The sequence below is a fragment of the Neoarius graeffei genome, chromosome 12 (assembly GCF_027579695.1).
Source record: "Neoarius graeffei isolate fNeoGra1 chromosome 12, fNeoGra1.pri, whole genome shotgun sequence".
In the NCBI taxonomy this organism is placed as follows: Eukaryota; Metazoa; Chordata; class Actinopteri; order Siluriformes; family Ariidae; genus Neoarius; species Neoarius graeffei.
Window position 1 is genome coordinate 26,779,025 of NC_083580.1, and position 22,490 is coordinate 26,801,514.

A 22,490-nucleotide genomic window follows, 5' to 3' on the forward strand; every position below is an offset into this window, starting at 1 on the left:
GTGCCACGAGGGAAACTATGATGATGATGATAATGAAATTGTGTCTAAATTTCACCGAGGCATGAATGTGAGTGTGAATGGTCATTTGTCTCTGTGTTAGCCCTGCAGTAGATTGGTAACCTGCCCAGGGTGAATCCATGTTCTCACCCAAAGTCAGCTGGGATTGGTTCCAGTTTCCCTGCGACCCTGAGAGATAAGCAGCAAAGATAATGGATGGATATACAACCCCAATTAAAAAAGCAAACAAAAAACAAATTGGGATGCTGTGTAAAATGTAAAAACAGAATGCAATGAGTTGCAAATCCTTTCTGACCTATATTCAAACTGAATGCAATATAAAGACAATAGATTTAATGTTCAAACTGATAAACATTGTTTTTGTAAATATACACTCATTCTTAATTTGATGCATGCAACACATTCCAAAAAACTTGCGACAGGGGCATGTTTACCAGTGTGTTACATCACCTTTTCTTTTAGCAATGCTCAGTAAGCATTTGGGAACTGAGGACACTAGTCATTGAAGTTTTGAATGTTCCCATTCTTGCTTGATTTACAACTTCAGTTACTCAACCATTCAGGGTCTCCAATGTTGATTTTGGCTTCATAATGTGCCACATATTTTCAGTGGGAGACAAGCAAGCCAGTTTAGCATCTGCACTCTTTTATGTGGCTTGGCACTGTCTTGCTGGAACAAGCAGGGATGTCCCTGAAAAAGACGATATATGGATGGCAGCATATGTTGCTCCAAAACCTGTATGTACCTTTCAGCATTAATTGTGCCTTCACGGATGTGTAAGTTACCCATGCCAATGGGCACTAACGCACCCACATTGCATCACAGATGAATTTTTGAACTTTGTGCTGGTAACACTCTAGATGGTCTTTTTCTTTTTTAGTACAGAGGACACAATGTCCATGATTTCCCAAAACAATCTGAAATGTTGGCTCATCAGACCACAGCACACTTTCTCACTTTGCATCAGTCCATCTCAGATGAGCTCGGGGCCAAAGAATTCAGTGACCTTTCTGGATGATGTTGATATAGGACTTGCTTACAATTGTAGATGCATTGGCAAATTGTTTTTACCGACAATGTTTTTCTAAAGTGTTCCCAAGACCATGTTGTAATATCCTTTATGCAATCATGTGGGTTTTTAATGCAGTAGGTCAAAGGGGTCAAAGGTCATGGACATTCAGTGTTGGTTTTCAGCCATTACATGCAGAGATTTCTCTGTATTCTCTGACTCTTGATGATATCATGGATTGTCGATGAAGGAAACTGTAAATTCCTTGCAAGTTTATATTAAAAAACATTCTTAAACTGTTGGACTATTTGCTCATACAGTTTTTCACAAAGTGGTGAACCTTGCCCCAACCTCGCTTGTGAATGGCTGAGCCTTTCCAATTACCAATTAACCTGTTTACCTGTAGAATGTTCAAAACAGGTGTTTTTCAAGCATTCTACAACCTTCACAGCTTTTTCTTGTCCCCATCCCAACTTTGTGGGTTTTTGGAACATGCTGCAGGTATCAAATTCAGAATGAGTGTATATTTACAAAACCAATAAAATGTATCAGTTTCAGGAGCGTAGCTAGGATTTTTCAAAAGGGGGGGGGGGGGGGGGGGGGTCACACACTGACTGGCAGCCTGAGTACATTATGTAACCAAAAATAATTACCATTGCTAGTTTTAGATAGCTTAGAAACCGGCTCTTCCATTATTGCTGTTTCTTCCACGTTTTCTTGATGTTGTGTTCTAGAAATGGCACACTAAAACTTAGCTTCGAAGCCACAAAATGCAACTTTGATGGAAAAAATATATATAATAAATTGCTTACCTCTCTTCACGTTGAAAGAAGGAGGAAAATTTCGCTTGTTTCGACATGGCGAATTATTAACACAAGAGGAAATACTCATAATTCGCAACCAAAAAGACTGCAGCTACACTGGCAGCTTGACCATGCTTTCGAGTGCAATCGTGTTGCACTTGCGCAGAACTGTATCAGTCCTGCACGCCTTGGCTCGTGCACCTGAAGGCGCGCCTCCTGCGCGCATGCCTAACGAGCTCCGGCACACGTGCCGTTAACAAAGAACACCTGTCTTTAATCAGTGAACTATGTTTGGGCTATTTAAGGACTGCGCCCATGCAAGGATGATGCGAAGTATTACGCCGCATCTAGTGCCTTACTGAGCCTTGTTTCCTGTCCCTGTTCTTGTTGACCTCCTGGTTTTTCTACTCCTGTTTCTCGTCCCTTGATCTTGTATAGTTTTGCCTCTGATATTCTGTCCGTGCCTCGATTGACCTCCTGCCTGTTTCTGTCATGCTCCGCCCCGGACATCCACTCCAGAGATTACGGAGCTCTCACGCCAGCGCCGATCCGGATCCGGGACAAGAATTCCTTCTTCCCTGAACTCACTTCCTGGTTTTCACTGCTATTTATATAAAGGCCATTCTCAGACTCTGTTTTCGCTAGAACGGCTCGTTTGCTTCTCTAGCCGTTTCTGTGCCTCTCTTGCTCCTCGTGGGTTTTTCTTGTCTATGGTTTTTGCACTAGCGTTTTTCTGGTTCGGTTTTTTTTGCATTAAGGGTTATTTCTGGTTCATGGTTTTTGCACAAAGGGTTTTCTGGTTCATGGTTTCTTGCACTAAGGGTCTTTTCTTGTTTATGTTTTTTTGCGCTAGCTTTTTTTGTCTTTGCCTGTCTCGTGTTTTTGTCAAGTTGTTTGTTCTCATTTTGCCTGGACTATTTTTGGTCTTTGTTTTTTGTCCTGTTTGTTTATCTTTTGCCACACCCTTTCTTCCCTGTATTAAATCAGCTTATTTATTGGATTACTGTCTGTGTTCTGTTTTTGGATCCTAACTTCACCATACCTCCACCAGCCCTAACAGTTTCCTTGATTATGACTTTGTCTGCTGTTTCGGACTGTTTACCTGTTGTGTGCGTTTCATGCACTTTATGCTCATATCGCACTGTGTATTATTTAACATATCTGCACTTACATCTGCCTCTCCTGCACACACTCTGACAAACTGGGTTTTCGTGCCCAAACCACAGGAAGTCCATACAAGGTTATAGAAACCCTGGAGCGCAGGTGGCCAAGTGGTTAGAGCGCTTGACCGCTAAGCGAACAGTCCCTGGTTCGAGCCTCGGCTCGACAGGGATCTGGGGCTCGCTCCCTGTCCACCCAGCAGTGAATGGGGACCTGGTGGAAACACTGGGGAAGTTAAAGGCGGCGAGGAAAGGAACTGGCCACCCTACCTCACTATGCCGATGGCCCAGGACAAGTGCGCTCTCTAACAGGCACTCCCCCAATGTACGAATCATATATGGGACTCCCCTTTTTTTATAGAAACCCTAATGAGGCTGAGGTGATCTAGTTTAAAAAGAAATGTTAGAAAAATTACAGTGGGCACTTTTCTAATATTCTTATGCAGCTACCGAAAAAACTGTATGGTCTAACAAAGGGGGGGTCATGGGCACCCCAGGACCTCCCCCTAGCTACGCCCCTGAGTTTGAAGCTTAAATATCTTGTCTATGTACTGTATTCAAGTGAATATAGGGTGAAAAAGGATTCACAAATTATTGCATTCTGCTTTTTTTTTTTACATTTCACACAGTGCCTGAACATTTCTGGAATTTGGATTGTGCATACATCGATCAGTCATAACATTATGACCACTGACAGGTGACGTGAAGAACATTGATTATCTCATTACAATGGCACCTGTTAAGAGGTGAGATATATTAGGCAGCAAGAGAACAGTCACTTCTTGAAGTTGATGTATTTGAACCAGGAAAAATAGGCAAGAGCAAGGATCTGAGCAACTTTGACAAGGGCCAAATTGTGATGGTTAGATGACTGGATCTTCTGGGGTGTTCCTGGTATGCAGTAGTTAGTACTTACCAAAAATGGTCCAAAATGACAAGTCCTGTGGGGTGTTCCTGCTCCAAAATGGCACATCTTGTGGGGTGTTTCCAGTATGCAGTGGTTAGTACCTACCAAAAGTGATCCAAGGAAGGACAACTGGTGAACCGGCGACAGGGTCAGAGGTGTCAAAGGCTCATTGATTTTCATGGGGCACGAAGGCTAGCCCATGTGATCCAATCCCACAGAAGAGCTACTGTAGTACAATCTGCTGAAAAAGTTAATGCTGGCTAAAACAGAAAGGTAGCCTTCGTGCCCCATGTGAATCACTGAGTCTTCAATACCTTTTTGGTCCATCGTGAAATTGCAAATGCAGGCACGTTGTCACAAAAATGTGTGGACACAAGTTCCAGTGTTAACAGCACAAGACACACTGACTCATGAAAGCTACTGCTTGCTCCTCCTGCACACACATGACTGTGCTGTGCACCATTCATTCACGAGGAACAGTCCCGGAACTTTTAGCACCTTGTAAATGTGTTTATTTTTATTTTTTTTTATTTAACCATTTTTTAATGCTCAGTAAAACAGTTAAAACCTACATTAACTGTTTGGGGAGGTGTTTGGACACTTGACTAAAGAAAAGAGACACCAAGGGGCAAAAACACTACCTTATTTTCTTTGTACTATCAACACAAAACCTGACTAACCTGACTACAGTCAGTTCTTGATGTGTTGGAAGTAAGAAAAATGGGCAAACGCAAGGATCTGAGTAACTTGGACATGGGACAAATTTTGATGGCTAGACAACTAGGTCAGAGCATCTCCAAAATGGCAAGTCTTGTGGAGTGTTTAGTATGCAGTGGTTAGTATTTATGAAAAGTGGTCCAAGTAAGGACAACTGGTGAGAGTGTCATGGACATCCAAGGCTCATTGATGCATGTGGGCAGCAAAGGCTAACCTGTCTGTTCTGATCCCACAGAAGAACTACTGGAGCACAGATTGCTGAAAAAGTTCTATGATAGAAAGGTGTCAGAACACACAATGCATCGCAGCTTGCTAGATATGGGGCTGCGTAGCTGCAGACCAGTCAGAGCACTCATGCTAACCTTTGTCCATTGCTGAAAGCCCCTACAGAAGGCATGTAAACATCAGAACTGGACCATGGAGCAATGGAAGAAGGTGGCCTCATGTGATGAATCATGTTTTCTTTTATGTCATATGGATGGCCAGGCGCATGTGAGTCACCTACCTGGGGAAAAAATGGAAACAAGATGCACTATGGGAAGAAGGCAAACCGGTGGATGCAGTACAATGCACTGGGCAATGTTCTGCTGGGAAACCCTGGGTCATGGAATTCATGTGGCTGTTACTTTGACACGTACCGTACCACCTACCAAAACATTGTTGCAGACCAAGTGCATCCCTTCATGGCAACAGTATTCCTGAATGGCAATGGCCTCTTTCAGCAGGATAATGCACCCTGCCACAGTGCAAAAATTGTTCAGGAACATGACAAAAAGTCAAAGGTGTTGACTTGCTCTCCAAATCCCCCAAATCTCAATATCAATCAATCATCTGTGGGATGTTCTGAACAAACAAATCTGATCCCCACCTCACAACTTACACGAATTAAAGGATCTGCTGCTAACATCTTGGTGTCAGATACCACAGCAAACTTCAGAGGTCTTCTGTGGTGTCCAGGCAGCATGTCGTACTTGTGGCATGTGTCAGAGCTGTTTTGGTGGCACAAGGGGGACCTACACAATATTAGGCAGGTGGTTTTAATGTTATGACTGACTGGTGTATTATTACTAAAAAGAACATTTTAGGGGGCAGCACGGTGGTATAGTGGTTAGCACTGTCGCCTCACAGCAAGAAGGTCCGGGTTCAAGCCCCGTGGCCGACGAGGGCCTTTCTGTGTGGAGTTTGCATGTTCTCCCCGTGTCTGCGTGGGTTTCCTCCAGGTGCTCCAGTTTCCCCCACAGTCCAAAGACATGCAGGTTAGGTTAACTGGTGACTCTAAATTGACCGTGAGTGTGAATGGTTGTCTGTGTCTATGTGTCAGCCCTGTGATGACCTGGCGACTTGTCCAGGGTGTACCCCGCCTTTCGCCCGTAGTCAGCTGGGATAGGCTCCAGCTTGTCTGCGACCCTGTAGAAGGATAAAGCGGCTAGAGATAATGAGATGAGAATTTCTAAACTGAAAACGTTCAAACTTAATGAGAATATTTTCCTTCATTGTAAAAATGTTAGAATAATAAATTGGTTAATTCTGGGTCTATAATTCAGACAGAAAGCACTTAAAATGCAGTTAAGGTTTAGGTAAATATGAAACAATATGATAAACACCTGCATACTTATGCTAAGAAATTTTTAATTGAACTGCACTTTTTGATTTGGATTATCAGCACACAGGTAATTCTGATTTGATTTCTGATTTGTTTAAAAAAAAAGCCTTTCTGTGTGACTGAGTTAGCTTGTTTCAACATTGTCAATGCTTATCTGAAAAGGTAGCTTAGCTTAATTTCCACTCAAAAGAGACTACAAGTATTGGTACCTGCTTATTGTGTCTGAATTTATGGCTCCTTTCCTCTGTGTTGAGGGCAATGTAGGGACTGAGAAGTACACCTGGATCAATAGAGGTGGACAGAGATCTGGTGGAGCAACACACACACACACACACACACACACACACACACACACACACACTCAGTGGGGATACTAATGGACTTATCAGTCCATCAAAACCAATGTGAGAGTGTGAATTACCCAAGCAGCTCTTATAATGTTATAACAATATTAGCAAGTTGTAGTAAATTTGCAGCAGCAACACAATAAAATCAAATTCTGGTTAGCTACACTTTCCACAGTGTTGTGTGGTACCCATGTGCCATCAGACCTACACATTCTCTCTGAAAAAGTCATTTTTTAATTATACATAATATTACAAAAATGTTATACATTTTGCATAGGACAGAGCTCAATAACTGCCTTCCCTACCCTGTGTTCATACTACTGAGTGAAAAAAATGGCAGGTTAGTGATGATTTTCTATGCATATGTGCAGTAAGTGAAAGCATAGCAAGTAATTTGAGATATTCTCAACTTTATGCAAATGTTATTTCATTGTAAAGTGACAAAAAAAACTGGATGGAATGATTCTGCAGAATAATCCTATTTTGTTCCTATTTTGGGAGGTCTCACAGCTAAAATGGCAGATCAGATTAGTCCTGCAGGATAAATGAACTTCCCATGAAACTTCAAGGTGAAGCTGGAGAAGGTTATAAAGCTCTGAACCTTCCTAGAAGCAATGTGAACTCCATTATAACAAAGTGTGTGTGTGTGTGTGGGACAACAACCCAGACACTATTGAGCTCGGGCCGTCCTTCCAAATTGAGCACACAGGTAAGAAAGATAATTGTCAGAGAAGTGTCCAAGAGTCCAGGTTGGACACTGAAGAAGTTACAGAGCTCACTGGCTGAAATAGGAGAACCTGTGCACAACAGGTTATCAGCTTTTCACAGATCTGGCCTCTATTGGACAATGACCAAAGGGATGCCACTTTTGAGAAGGGAGAATATAAAGACACACTTGGCGCTAGCCTCAATGCACATGACAAAATCTAAAAGCTTTTGGAAAAAGATTTTGTGTCAAATACTAAATAAATTAAGCTGCATTTTATTTTTTTTTATTTCTGAGAACATCTAAATAATATATTTCATTTTATTCCTGTAGAGCTTCACTTTTTTCATTTTAAGGAACAGAAAAAGATCTCATTTGATTTGATTTTAATTGGATGTTGCAACACAGTAAAAACAGAAATAATGACAAATACTTTCTGGAGGCACTGTATGTAGGCTTATGATGGTGCCTCTGGTGAGTAGGAGCAGCTAGTACTGTTAGCGTCCTCTCCTGACAAAGCTAATAAGCCAGGGACAAGTCTGGGACAACAAAAAACCAATCAAACAAACACTTTTGTGACTTTTTAATTTAATTAAAATATGACATTTTAAATACGCTTAAAAAAACAAAACAAAAAAAACCCCATATACTTAGTAAATCATGTACTGTGTACATTTTGGCTGCTCACTTAATGCCCATAAGAGACAAACTACACACAAGCAACTTGTCATCTGACAATGTGAACACAAGGTATGCAAAAAAATCTGGTCTGCGGTAATCATGCATAAGCAGGTGTAATGCAAAATGATTAGGGTGAAAAATGCTTAAATATCCCTTTTAGTCCCCACCATTCTCACCTAATCTGCTACAAACCACACCATTTCTTTTGCTTCACTTACTTGGCCTGTCTTAGACTTTTAAATTCAATTTCATTTATACAGAGATTTAAACAATAGCTATTGTGACAAAGCATGGTAGCAGGGTGGTGTAGTGGTTAGCACTGTTGCCTCACAGCAAGAAGGTTCTGCTTCAAACTTTTCTGTATGGAGTTTGCATGTTCTCCCCATGTCTATGTGGGTTTCCTCTGGGTACTCTGGTTTTCACCACAGTTCAAAGATATGCAGATTAGGTAAAATACCCAGACACTAGGGTTGCACAAGCCAGTGCATACTTAGTGCCAGTCTAAGTGCCAGTCTTAGTCCCAAACCCAGATAGATTGGGGAAGGTTGCATCAGGAAGGCCATCCAGTGTAAAACCTATGCCAAATCAAATATGTGGAACGGATCTGCTATGGTGACCCCTAACAGGGGCAGCAGAAAGAAGAAAAAGAATATTGTGACAAAGCAACTTGAAAGAATATGGATTTAGATTCTGAATGAGCAATATATCAGGGCTAAGACTGCATGAAAAACCTTCAGAGGAACAAAGCTCAAAAGGGAGCCTATCCTCTTTGGGGTGACATAGTGGAAATAGAAAGAAAGACTCTTACTGTTAGCTACAAAATCAAAATAAGTGTGTTGAAGGGATGTTCTGTATTAACAAATAAGCACAGAAAATTATTTATGATTACAGAGGCAGTTTCATCATCTAGTGGTGAACATATGTGTCAGGTTTATGAAGCCAAAGCTAATGGCACAAGAACAGACTTTATTTCTTTTATTCTTTTTTTCTCTTATATTCACAAGGCCCCAGGTGCAGATGGTATACCAGGCGAGGTGCTGAAGATGGGTGGCACAGAATGAGAAAACGCATTACTAGAACTATTCCAGGACTGCTGGGATTCAGGCACACTACCACAAGGTTTTAAAGACTGTACAACTGTAGCCATCTACAAATGTAAAGGTGATCACAGAGACTATTGCAACCACCGGGGCATTTCACTTCTGAATACAGCTGGCAAAATTCTTGCCAAGACAGTCCTATGGAGGTTGCAGGCTATATCTGAACAAATACTCCCAGAGAGCCAGTGTGGCTTCCGTGCTGAAGGGAGGAACCACAGACATGATATTTACTCTGCGCCAGCTCCAAGAGAAGGCAATAGAACAACTGGTGCCATAATACATAGTCTTTGTAGTTTTCACCAAAGTCTTCAATTCAGTTGGGCAAGAAGGACTATGGAAGGTTCTCGAGAAGTATGGCTGTCCATCAAAGTTGTGCACTGTCATCAAGGCCTTTCACACTGACATGCATGCATGTGCCAATAAATGGGGAAATCTCTGAAACCTTTGAGGCACTACACGGTGTGAAGCAGGGTTGTGTTTTGGCGCCAACCCTCTTTAGCCTTTTTCTAGCTGCAATGCTAGAACACATCAGCTACAAACAACTTGATTCAAGGTGCCTACATCCGAACTAGATTTAATGGTAGGCTTTTCAACCTCGCTCACCTCAGAGCATATCGCAAGACCCTAGTAAACTGCATTCAAGAACTACTCTATGCAGATGACTCTGCTCTTGTGGCACATTCACTGGTTGACATACAGGAAATACTGGAAAAATTCCATCACTCAGCTACAGCTGAGTCTCAGTCTCACCATCAACGTAAAAAAAGACTGAGGTACTATACCAACCACCACCCAGACAACCATACCATCAAACCACCATCTTACTTGATAGCAGCCCACTCAACAATGTTAAGACTTTCAAATATCTGGTTTCCACTGTTGCAGTAGGAAACTCATTGGATGCTGTCATGTGGCAGCAGCATCTGCTGCCTTTGCATGGCTAAAGGACCACCTCTGGAACCAGTGATCCATCAGGCTCAGCACGAAATGCAGTGTCTACTGTGTTGTGGTCCTCAGTGCTCTGCTGTATTCAGCTGAAACATACACTTATTATAGAAGACACATTCAGTGGCTGTCAACACTCCAGCAGCGTCACCTACACAACATCATGAGAATTACATGGCAAGACCAGGTAACAAATGTCGAGGTCCTGCGTCGTGCAAACATGCCACCCATCGAAGGAATACTAACCAAGATGCAGCCACGGTGGGTAAGGCATGTGAACAGAATGCCCAATGAATGACTAACAAAGTTGCTCTTGTTTGGTGAATTGATGGATGGCACATGTCTTCTGGGTCGACAACAGCTTCGCAACAAGGGCACTCTGAAACAACAACTTAAGCATGTACAAATCGATCCAGCAAACTTTGAGCACTTAGCTCAGGATCGCAGGGGATGGCGCAGCATAGTCCACTAGGGTTTCACAGCAGTGCAACAAAGCTGGCAGCTGCCACAAGAGGAGCGATGCACCCGCAGACACGCAACAGCTGCCAGTCAGGGTCAACCCACACTCTTTATATATACACACAAACACACCATCTCCAATTGGCATCAGCCCAAGACTCATGACTCTTCGCATACCCCTGGCAAAGGGATCCTATATAACCCTCATCAGTGCATACGTCACCGTACTCCTGCAGCAGACAAAATCACTCTCCTCGGGGATTTCAACACCCGAGTTGGACGCAACCACATCGTCTGGGATGGTATCGTTGGAAGGCATGGATCTGGAAACATGAATGCCAATGACCTGCATTTACTCTCCCTTTGTGCGGACCACCAGCTGTGCATCACAAACACAATTTTCAACTCCCAGAGAAACTGAAGACCACATGGATGCACCCACATTCCAAAAACTGGCATCTTCTGGATTACATCATTGTACAGCATCGCGACATCTGTGAGGTCCAGATAACCCGTGTCCAACGAAGTGCCGAGTGCTGGACAGACCATCATCTGGTATGAAGCTTCCTCAATGTCCTCCTCCATCCACCTGCAAGGACGCAACAAGTGAAGCCTCGTCTGAATGTGAAGGCCCTCCATCAGACAAGTTCTCAGAGAGAAGCTCCAAAATGAGCTGGACAATCCTCCACCTGCAGATACAAGCATCGAGCCTGATGTCGAAGAGCTCTGGTTGTCGCTCCTTGAAGTCCTCCAGAGATGTCCTGGGACTCACACGGAGGAAGAACCCAGACTGGGTCGACGAAGCTTCGGAGGAAATCCTTCCCCTACTCGCTTCGAAGAATGCAGTTCTGCAAGTCCACCTCAGCAACCCCGCATCCACCAAACTCCTACAGAAGTGGGAGACTGCAAGATCAGAGACACAACGCAGACTTCGCCAAACACAAAATGCATGGTGGGTCAAGAAAGCTGAAGAAATTCAACGCTTCACTGACAACAAGACCCATGAGTTCTACAATGCCATCAAGAGCATCTACAGTCCAACTCAATGCACCATGGCTCCTGTACATTCCGCAGACGGCACGGCACTCCTCAAAGAAAAGCAGCAGATCCTCGAGTGCTGGGCCCAACATTTCCAGGAGCTTCTGAACAGGGTCAATCCCTTTGACCCGACGGTTCTGGATGAACTCCCCACCCTTCCTCAAGTCCCGGAACTTGACAGTGTTCCCACCCTCGACGAGGTACATCACACCATGGATCCTCTGAAAAACAACAAGGCACCTGGAGAAGACAGCATCCCTGGAGAAATCTACAAGTATGGGGGTCCCTACCTCCTTGTCAAACTCATCGACTTTTTCTCCAATTGCTGGCGTCAGGGCAAGATCCCACATACCTGGAAGCACACCACGATCATGACCATCTACAAAAAGAAGGGAGACCGCTCCACGTGTGGCAACAACTGTGGTATCTCCCTCTTGGATGTTGCTGGCAAGATCCTTGCTCGCATCATGCTCCACAGACTCATTGTCCACGTCGCTAATCGAGTTCTCCCTGAATCCCAAGCTGGCTTTCGTGCAAAGAGAGACACCATTGATATGATCTTCATCGCTTGTTAACTTCTTAAGAAAGCTCATGAGCATCAGAAAGACATCAACTTCGCCTTTATTGGCCTTACAAAGGTGTGTGACACCGTCAATTGCTCACTTCTCTGGAGCTTGCTGCAGAAGTTCGGATGTCCGCTGACGTTCCTGACCATCCTCCATCAGTTTCATGAAGGCATGCAGGTGAAGATCCTTGTCAGAGGTGAAATCTCTCCTGCCTTCGAAGTCTCTGTGGGAGTGAAACAGGGATGTGTTCTTACTCTGGTACTCTTTAACATCTACTTTGTCGCCGTCACCCTCCTCTCCGGAAACGCCATCGAAAGCACTGATGGACTATGGATCCGCTACAGGCTCGAAGGAAATGTCTTCAACCTTTGACGCCTCTCTGCCACTACAAAGACGCAAACCGTTATCGTCGTGGTGCTCCAGTATGCCGATGATGGTGCCGTTGTCTCCTTGTCTACAGCGGGCCTCCAAAGGATCGTTGTGTCCTTACAGGAAGCCTATTGTAGATTTGGACTCCTGGTCAATGTCCCCAAAACTCTCACTTTACAGACGTCCTTCTACCACAACCAACCTCTGGTGGCAATCACCATTGGCATTCAAGCCCTGGAGCATACAGACTCATTCACCTACTTGGGGAGCATCATCTCAAACGACGCTTCCCTGGACAGGGAGATCACGAACCACATCTGCCAAGCGTCCTCTGCTTTCAGGCGTCTTCGCAAACGTGTCTTCATGAATCATCACCTGCAAATCAAGACGAAAGTCATAGTCTACCATGCCGTCTGCATCTCTACCCTCCTGTATGGATGTGAAGCCTGGACCCTGTACAGGAGGCAAGTCAAGGTGTTGGAAGCCTTCCACATCCGATGCCTTCAACACATCCTTGGCCTCACCTGGGAGGATCGCGTCCCGCACACCAAGATCCTCAGCACTGCGGGATCTTCCAGCATCGAGTCCGTCCTCCTCCATCGCATCCTTCGATGGACTGGACACGTCATCCACATGCACTCCTCTTGCCTTCCTTGCCTGGTGCTCTACGGTGAACTCACTGAAGGCAAGCACCCCCGTGGGCGCCCAAAGAAGAGATGGAAGGATCACCTGAAGTCATCCCTGAACGCATGCAGCATCCCTCCCGGAGACCTTGAGACACTTGCCTCCAACCGGACCACTTGGAGGAGCGCAGTCAAGAATGGAGTCCAGCGCTTTGAGGAGAAGTGCACAAGAGACCAGGAGGAGAAGCCTGAAGACTCCACCTAACTGCCCCAGCCGGCGTCTTCCCTTGCACCATCTGCCCTTGGATTTGTGGGTCCCGCATTGGTCTCCTTTCTCACATGCGGGCCCATGAAAGGCATTGAGGGGATGGACGTCAGAGGGGAGGAAGGTGAAACATCGCTGACCACGACGGACTGCCATAAGCAATATACAGTGGTGTGAAAAAGTGTTTGCCCCCTTCCTGATTTCTTATTTTTTTGCATGTTTGTTACACTTAAATGTTTCAGATCATCAAACACATTTAAATACTAGACAAAGATAACACAAGTAAACACAAAATGCAGTTTTTAAATGAAGGTTTTTATTATTAAGGGGAAAAAAATCCAAACCTACATGACCCTGTGTGATTAACTGTGGTTTATCACATCTTTGGAAAGCTGATTTCAATTTCACTAGCCACACCCAGGCCTGATTACCGCCACACCTGTTCTCAATCAAGAAATCACTTAAATAGGACCTGCATGACAAAGTGAAGTAGACCAAAAGATCCTCGAAAACTAGACATCATGCTGCAATTCAAAGAAATTCAGGAACAAATGAGAAACAAAGTAATTGAGATCTATCAGTCTGGAAAAGGTTATAAAGCCATTTCTAAAGCTTTGGGACTCCAGCGAACCACAGTGAGAGCCATTATCCACAAATGGCGACAACATGGAACAGTGGTGAACCTTCCCAGGAGTGGCTAGCTGGCCAAAGTTACCCCAAGAGCGCGGCGACGACTCATCCAAGAAGTCACAAAAGACCCCACAATAACATCCAAAGAACTGCAGGCCTCACTTGCCTCAGTTAAGGTCAGTGTTCATGACTCCACCATAAGAAAGAGACTGGGCAAAAATGGCTTGCATGGCAGAGTTCCAAGACGAAAACCACTGCTGAGCAAAAAGAACATAAAGGCTTGTCTCAGTTTTGCCAGAAAACACCTTGATGATCCCCAAGACTTTTGGGAAACTATTCTGTGGACTGACGAGACAAAAGTTGAACTTTTTGGAAGGTGTATGTCCCATTACATCTGGCGTAAAAGTAACACAGCATTTCAGAAAAGGAACATCATACCAACAATAAAATATGGTGGTGGTAGTGTGATGTTTGGGGCTGTTTTGCTGCTTCGGGACCTGGAAGACTTGCTGTGGTAAATAGAACCATGAATTCTGCTGTCTACCAAAAAATCCTGAAACAGAATGTCCGGCCGTCTGTTCGTGACCTCAAGCTGAAGCGCACTTGGGTTCTGCAGCAGGACAATGATTCAAAACACACCAGCAAGTCCAACTCTGAATGGCTTAAGAAAAACAAAATGAAGACTTTGGAGTGGCCTAGTCAAAGTCCTGACCTGAATCCGATTGAGATGCTATGGCATGACCTTAAAAAGGCGGTTCATGCTCGAAAACCCTCCAATGTGGCTGAATTACAACAATTCTGCAAAGATGAGTGGGCCAAAATTCCTCCACAGCGCTGTAAAAGACTCACTGCCAGTTATCGCAAATGCTTGATTGCAGTTATTGCTGCTAAGGGTGGCCCAACCAGTTATTAGGTTTAGGGGGCAATCACTTTTTCACACAGGGTCATGTAGGTTTGGATTTTTTTCCCCTTAATAATAAAAACCTTCATTTAAAAACTGCATTTTGTGTTTACTTGTGTTATCTTTGTCTAATATTTAAATTTGTTTGATGATCTGAAACATTTAAGTGTGACAAACATGCAAAAAAATAAGAAATCAGGAAGGGAGCAAACACTTTTTCACACCACTGTATATACACACACATCCACGTTATTAGGAACATCTTTATGCAGTAATGCATAAAATCATGTAGATACAGGTACAGAGCTTCAGTTCATGTTCACATCAAACAGAATGGGAGAAGAAAATGTGATATCTATGGACTGGTTTGACGATTTCAGAAACAGCTGAAGAACAGACAAATACCAGGTGATTTTTCTTTCTAATCTTCAACTGTCCAGTTTGGTGAGCCTGTGCCCATGAAAGGCTCAGATTCTTGTTCTTGGCTGACAGGAATCTAATGTTGTCTTCTGCTATTGCAGCCCATCCACCTCAAGGTTCGCTGTTTTCTGCATGCTGAGATATTTTCTGCTCACCATGGCTGCAAAGAATGATTATTTGAGTTGCTATATCCAGCCCTGCGATGACCTGGCAACTTGTCCAGGGTATACCCCGCCTTTCACCCGTAGTCAGCTGGGATAGGCTCCAGCTTGCCTGCGACCCTGTAGAAGGATAAAGCGGCTAGAGATAATGAGATGAGTTGCTATATCCTTCCTGGAAACTCAAACCAATCAAGCCATTTTCCTTTGACCTCTCTTCTCAACAAGGCGTTTCTACCCATAGAACTGTGAGTAACTCAATGATTTTCATACCACTCTGTGAAAACTCTACAGACTGTTGTGTGTTAAAATCCCAGATCAGCAATTTCTGGAATACTCAAACCAGCACATCTGGCACCAACATCCATGCCACACTTAAAGTCATAGGTCACAGAGATCACACTTTTCCCCCATTCATGTGAAAATTAACTTAAGTGCTTCACCTGGATCTTCATGATTTTATGCATTGTGCTGCTGACATGTGATTGAGTGTGCAGGTGTTCCTAAAGTGGATAGTAAGAGTGCACCAAAACTTTTGCAGAAGATCCTTTAAGTCCTGTAAGTTGAGAGGTGAGGCCTCCATGGATTGGATTTGTTTGTCCAGCACATCTCATGGATGTTCGATTGGAATGAGATCTGGGGAATTTGGAGGCCAAGTTAACACCCTGTATACTTTGTCATGTTCCTCAAACCATTCCTGAACAATTTTTTAGTGTGGCAGGGTGTATTACCCTACTGAAAGAGGCCAAAGCAATTAGGTACAACTGTTGTCATGAAGGGGTGTACTTGGTCCGCAACCTGGATAAGGTAGGCAGGGCTCGAAATTCTTTTTTTTTTTCACCAGCCAGCCGGACTAGTTACTTTCCAAAGTAACTAGCCAAACAGAAAATCAACTAGCCAAAATTTGTTCATGTATGAATTTTACTTCTGTCAAAAATAACGCAAAAGAGAGTAGTTACCATTGTTCATGACCAATGTGCATTTATTTCAAGACCTGAGTATTTTGATACTGTTGTTAAATACATAAATGAGAACAACACAGAGCACCATAATATAACATAAACAAATAATAATATATTGGAAAACTTGGCAACTTGGTGTATGAGTATTGAAAGCAAATATACTTACTATCATGACTATAGCATCCAAAATATGTCCAACATGCTTTCCGTATTTAACCATTTATGAGACAGAAAGCATTAGGAGCTTCATATTGACTAGGAATCAACTTGAAAAAAATTAATTATTCCATAAAAATCGTATTGCAGCCAAGGCCTACCCTGCTCCCACGTTTGCTTATAAGTCCTTTGTCGTTTCTCCTCTTCAGACCGAGGTCGCTTTGTGCCCGTCTCTGGCGGTTTCTGTACACCTTTCAGAAAATTCCACATCGCAACGTAGCTTTGGCAGATGTAGATGTAAACAACAACAAAAACACATGTTTAAATGGGCGATAATGTGGCCACACCTATTGAATTTGATAACGTGATGTGGCAGCGGGGACGTGGCCAAGCGTTGGTCTGTGAATGGAGGGCAGAGTCAGGGAAGGTAAGTGGTGGAATCATTGCACCTGATGGGGATTAACCTGTGTTTGCATATCTTCCCCAGTGACCGCGCCCTTTAAAATGAGAGGAGAGCAGAGAAAGGGAGCTCTCTGTCCCCAACCAGAACACATGTGTGTGTGCGCGCGCAGCTGGGAAGTGATAAAAGGCTGAAAAGCTAGCAATAAATAGTTCATTGAGAACTCAGTTCTGGCCTGTCGTGCTTCTGTGCTCCACCCACCTGGTCCAATACTACACGTGATTACCGCGATATTCAATGAGATGCGTTATATGCATGTGCAGTAGTGAAAACACCGACAGCCTGACTCGTACACGATATGATTCGGAATTCTTCGGTATTTTCCGTCCTGCCGATAAACACATCGATTAACACAGACACGGCACGCGCTTAATATGTGGCGGCTTTAGCTGATGTGTCTGAATCTTCACTTCATATATGCTTTTTATTTTCAACTAGCCAGCCGGGCTGGCTAGTGACAGGAACTACCCGCCAAATGACAAATTAAGTCACCTCGGGCGACCAGACCACTGCCAGAGGTGGAAAAACTGGATTGACAAAGTAAAAGTCCTGCTTAGGTTTTCCTTCTGCCTGTGCTCTCAACACAGGTGATTTCACCAATTAGCTTATCAACCTGGCTTAGGGGATGTGGTAATTAGGATCAGCTAGTTCATTGAATTGGCTGGAGCAAAAATGTGGCAGGGTTTTTACTTTCTGCACCCAGGTTTTTCCACCTCTGACCACTGCGAATTTCGAGCCCTGGTAGGTCAAAGTAACATCCACATGAATGCCATAACCTGAGGTTTCCCAACAGAACACTGCCCAGAGCATCACACTGCCATCTTCCAATAGTGCATCCTGGTGCCATTTCTCCCCAGGTAATTGATACACACACACCTGGTGTGTCCAGTTCTGATGCTCACATACTCATTGTAGGTGATTTCAACAGTGAACAGGGGTCAGCATGAGCACTCTGACTGCTCTACACAGCAAGCTGTGATGCACTGTATGTTTTGAGACCTTTCTGTCATAGCCAGCATTAATGTTTTCAGCAATCTGTGCTATAGCAGCTCTTCTGTGGGATCAGATCAGACAGGCTAGCCTTCACTCCCCACAAACATCAGTGAGCCTTAAGTGCCCATGATTCTGTTGCCAGTTCAGTGGTTGTCCTTCCATGGACCACTTTTGATACAGTGGTGCTTGAAAGTTTGTGAACCCTTGAGAATTTTCTATATTTCTGCATAAATATGGCCTAAAACTTCATCAGATTTTCACACAAGTCCTAAAAGTAGATAAAGAGAACCCAGTTAAACAAATGAGACAAAAATATTACACTTGGTCATTTATTGATTGAGGAAAATGATCCAATATTACATATCTGTGAGTGGCAAAAGTATGTGAACCTTTGCTTTCAGTATCTGGTGTGACCCCCTTGTGCAGCAATAACTGCAACTAAATGTTTCCGGTAACTGTTGATCAGTCCTGCACACTGGCTTGGAGGAATTTTAGCCCATTTCTCTCTACAGAACAGCTTCAACTCTGGGATGTTGGTGGGTTTCTTCACATGAACTTCTCGCTTTAGGTCCTTCCACAACATTTTGATTGGATTAAGGTCAGGACTTTGACTTGGCCATTCCAAAACATTAACTTTATTCTTCTTTAACCATTCTTTGGTAGAACAACTTGTGTGCTTACGGTCATTGTCTTGCTGCATGACCCACCTTCTCTTGAGATTCAGTTCATGGACAGATGTCCTGACATTTTCCTTTAGAATTCGCTGGTATAATTCAGAATTCATTGTTCCATCAATGATGGCAAGCCGTCCTGGCCCAGATGCAGCAAAACAGACCCAAACCATGATACTACCACCACCATGTTTCACAGATGAGATAAGGTTCTTATGCTGGAATGCAGTGTTTTCCTTTCTCCAAACATAACGCTTCTCATTTAAACCAAAAAGTTCTATTTTGGTCTCATCCATACACAAAACATTTTTCCAATAGCCTGGCTTGTCCACATGATCTTTAGCAAACTGCAGATGAGCAGCAATGTTCTTTTTGGAGAGCAGTGGCTTTCTCCGTGCAACCCTGCCATGCACACCATTGTTGTTCAGTGTTCTCCTGATGGTGGACTCTTGAACATTAACATTAGCCAATGTGAGAGAGGCCTTCAGTTGCTTAGAAGTTACTCTGGGGTCCTTTGTGACCTCGCTGACTATTACACACCTTGCCCTTGGAGTGATCTTTGTTGGTTGACCACTCTTGGGGAGGGTAACAATGGTCTTGAATTTCCTCCATTTGTACACAATCTGTCTGACTGTGGATTGGTGGAGTCCAAACTCTTTAGAGATGGTTTTGTAACCTTTTCCAGCCTGATGAGCATCAACAATGCTTTTTCTGAGGTCCTCTGAAATCTCCTTTGTTCGTGCCATGATACACTTCCACAAACATGTGTTGTGAAGATCAGACTTTGATAGATCCCTGTTCTTTAAATAAAACAGGGTGCCCACTCACACCTGATTGTCATCCTATTGATTGAAAACACCTGACTCTAATTTCACCTTCAAATTAACTGCTAATCCTAGAGGTTCACATACTTTTGCCACTCACAGATATGTAATATCAGATCATTTTTCTCAATAAATAAATGACCAAGTATAATATTTTTGTCTCATTTGTTTAACTGGGTTCTCTTTATCTACTTTTAGGACTTGTGTGAAAATCTGATGATGTTTTAGATCATATTTATGCAGAAATGTAGAAAATTCTAAAGGGTTCACAAACTTTCAAGCACCACTGTAGGTACTAATCACTGCCTACTTCGAACACCTCACAAGACCTGCGTTTTGGAATTGTTCTGCCCCAATCATTTAGCCATCACAATCTGGCCCTTTTCAAAATTGCACAGATCCTGATACTTGTCCATTTTCCCCTCTTTCAACACATTGACTTTGAGAACTGACTGTTTACTTGCTGCCTAATATACCCCACCTCTTGACAAGTGTCACTGTAATGAGATATCAAATGTTATTCACTTCACTTCTCAGTGTTTTGTTGGACTATCATTTCTCTTGACTTAGCTGAGCAGTTCTTGACATTAGCTATTAGCCTCAGCACTGGCTGCCCACAAGGCTGAGCCCCCTGCTCTACACCCTCTTCACTAATGACTGCACCCCCGCCCACCACAGCAACATCGTCAAATTTGCAGACGACACCATAATGGTGGGGCTCATCACTGGAGGGAATGAGTCCACCTACAGAGACAAGGTGGGGCGGCTGGTGATGTGGTGCAGTGACAGAAACCTGCTCCTAAACACGACTGTGGCAGCGGAGGCGTGGTCAAGCATCGGTCTGTGACCGGAGGGCGGAGTCAGGGAAGGTAAGTGGCAGAATCACTGCACCTGATGTCAATTAGCCTGTGTTTGTGTGTCTTCTCCAGTGACTGCGCCCTATATAAGGAGAGAGAGAGCAGAGGAAGGGAGCTCTCTCCCCAACCAGACAAATGATGTGTGTGTGTGTGTGTGTTTCTGTGGCACTGGAAGATTGTGAAGGCTGAAAAGCTGAAAATAAAGAGTTTTGAAAACTCAGTTCTGGCCTGCCATACTTCTGTGCTCCACCCACCCACTCAAAGTCTTACAACGACAAAGACCAAGGAGCTAATTGTGGACTTTAGGAAGAAGAAAACAACAGTTCAGCCTTTATTCCTCAATAGGGACAGCGTGGAGAGGGTTTCTGACTTCCGCTTCCTGGGTGTCCACATCTCGGAGGACCTGGCTTGGGGCGCCACGACAACGGTATTAGTAAAGAAGGCCCAGCAGAGACTTTACTTCCTGAGGGTCCTCAGGAAAAACAACATCTCCCAAAAACTGCTGGTGTCTTTCTACTGCTGCTCCATTGAGAGCATTCTAACTTACTTTCTCTGTGTTTGGTACACCAGCTGCACGATGGCACAGAGGAAAGTGCTCCAGGGGGTCATAAAGGACACCCAGAAAATAGTAGGCTGCCCTCTCCCCCCATTGGAAGAACTACACAGTTCCCACTGCCTCAGGAAAGCTCAAAACATTCTGCAAGATTCATCACATCCAGGTCATAAACTGTTCGAACTGCTGCCATCAGGCAGACAATACAGAACACTTAAAACACGGACAAACAGACTGAGAAACAGCTTTTTCCCCAGTAACTGTCAGCACACTGAATGCTGCAAGTGTCTAGTTGTTTTGTATTGTGTGGTTGTTTTTTACTCTTTCCTTTTTAAAGTATTTATTATTTTTGTATATATTATTTTATATTTTGTATGTATTTTATAACTTTTCCCCTTTTATGTTGCACTGATTAAGGTCTGCACTTTAATTTCGTTGTACCATACATGTTACAGTGACAAAGATTTCTATTCTATTCTAATATGGATTACTACAGTTGTTGAATAGGGATATTTCCTGTATATTTATTATTCACTATTTACTGTTTGAAGGTCTAAAATGCATTAAGAAGGCAAGAAATTCCATTAATTACAGTGCCTTCCACAATAATTGGCACACTGTGGCAGCATGGGCGTGGTTGAGAGTTGGCTGTGAATGGCGAGGAATCAGGTGAATCAGCAGGTAACATGATGAGTTACACCTATGGTTGATTACTGGTAGTCTACTAATGTGAGTTTTTTGTGTTTTTCAGGAACCAGTAACAAGAGAGAGCTGAGCCACCCAGCACTGTTTCTGTGTTTGTGACTGTGTGTACATAGAATTGTATTCACTGAAAAGTGAAAGTGAAGGAAACAAAAATGCACCGTGATTTGTCAAGCCTGTTTCCCAGTTCCTCATTGCCTCAACTTATAAAGTTGTGAAAAAACGTCGTCATGGAGTCCTTGCCATTCAAGGAACTGATCTGCGTCCTCACTGCCATGCACCAAACCCAGCACCCAGAGCTGGTTGCCCTGTGCACAGAGCAGAACTGACGCTTCCAAGCCCTGCTCCAGGATCAACAGGAGGCTCAGCAGGTGTTCCAGAGCCTTATTTTGCCCAGGGGTACCCCAGCAGCAGGGGCTATGGCATCCCCGGGCTGCCCTCCAGTCAACCTCACCAAAATGGGGTTTCACAATGACCTGGAGGCCTTCCTGGTGCTCTTTGTGCGAGACATGTTGGCAAGGGGATGGCTGGAGGAGCAGCGTAACAGGAGAGGCCCAGCTTGCAGCCCCACAGTTGCCCACTGAGAACAGACTGGAGTACCCAGATCTAAAACAGGCCATCCTGCAATGTGTCAATGTGTTGGCCGCACCTCCGAGCAACACTGTCAGCACTTCATTGTGCTGACCATGGAGGAGGTCAGTTGGTTGGCCAATTGCATTGGGTCAGCAGCTTCACGATGCCTGCCGGTGGTGGTTGAGGGCAGAGAGCAGCAACACAGAGGAAGTCATTAATACAACAATGCTGTCACAAGTCATTGCTTGGATGCTGGGGGGGGAAACAGTGGAATGGGTCCAGTGCCACCATCCCATGGTGCTGGACAGTGCCA

General features: G+C 43.9%; 1 protein-coding gene across 1 annotated transcript in view; it reads right to left on the reverse strand.

Moving 5' to 3' along the window:
* ppp1r26 (protein phosphatase 1, regulatory subunit 26) overlaps positions 1–22,490 on the reverse strand; it is a 146,279-nt gene that overhangs the window by 43,531 nt on the left and 80,258 nt on the right. The window contains exon 3 of the mRNA XM_060935732.1: positions 6,428–6,524. Within this exon, the coding sequence (XP_060791715.1) occupies positions 6,428–6,524 (97 nt within the window). The remainder of the gene's footprint in view (positions 1–6,427; positions 6,525–22,490) is intronic.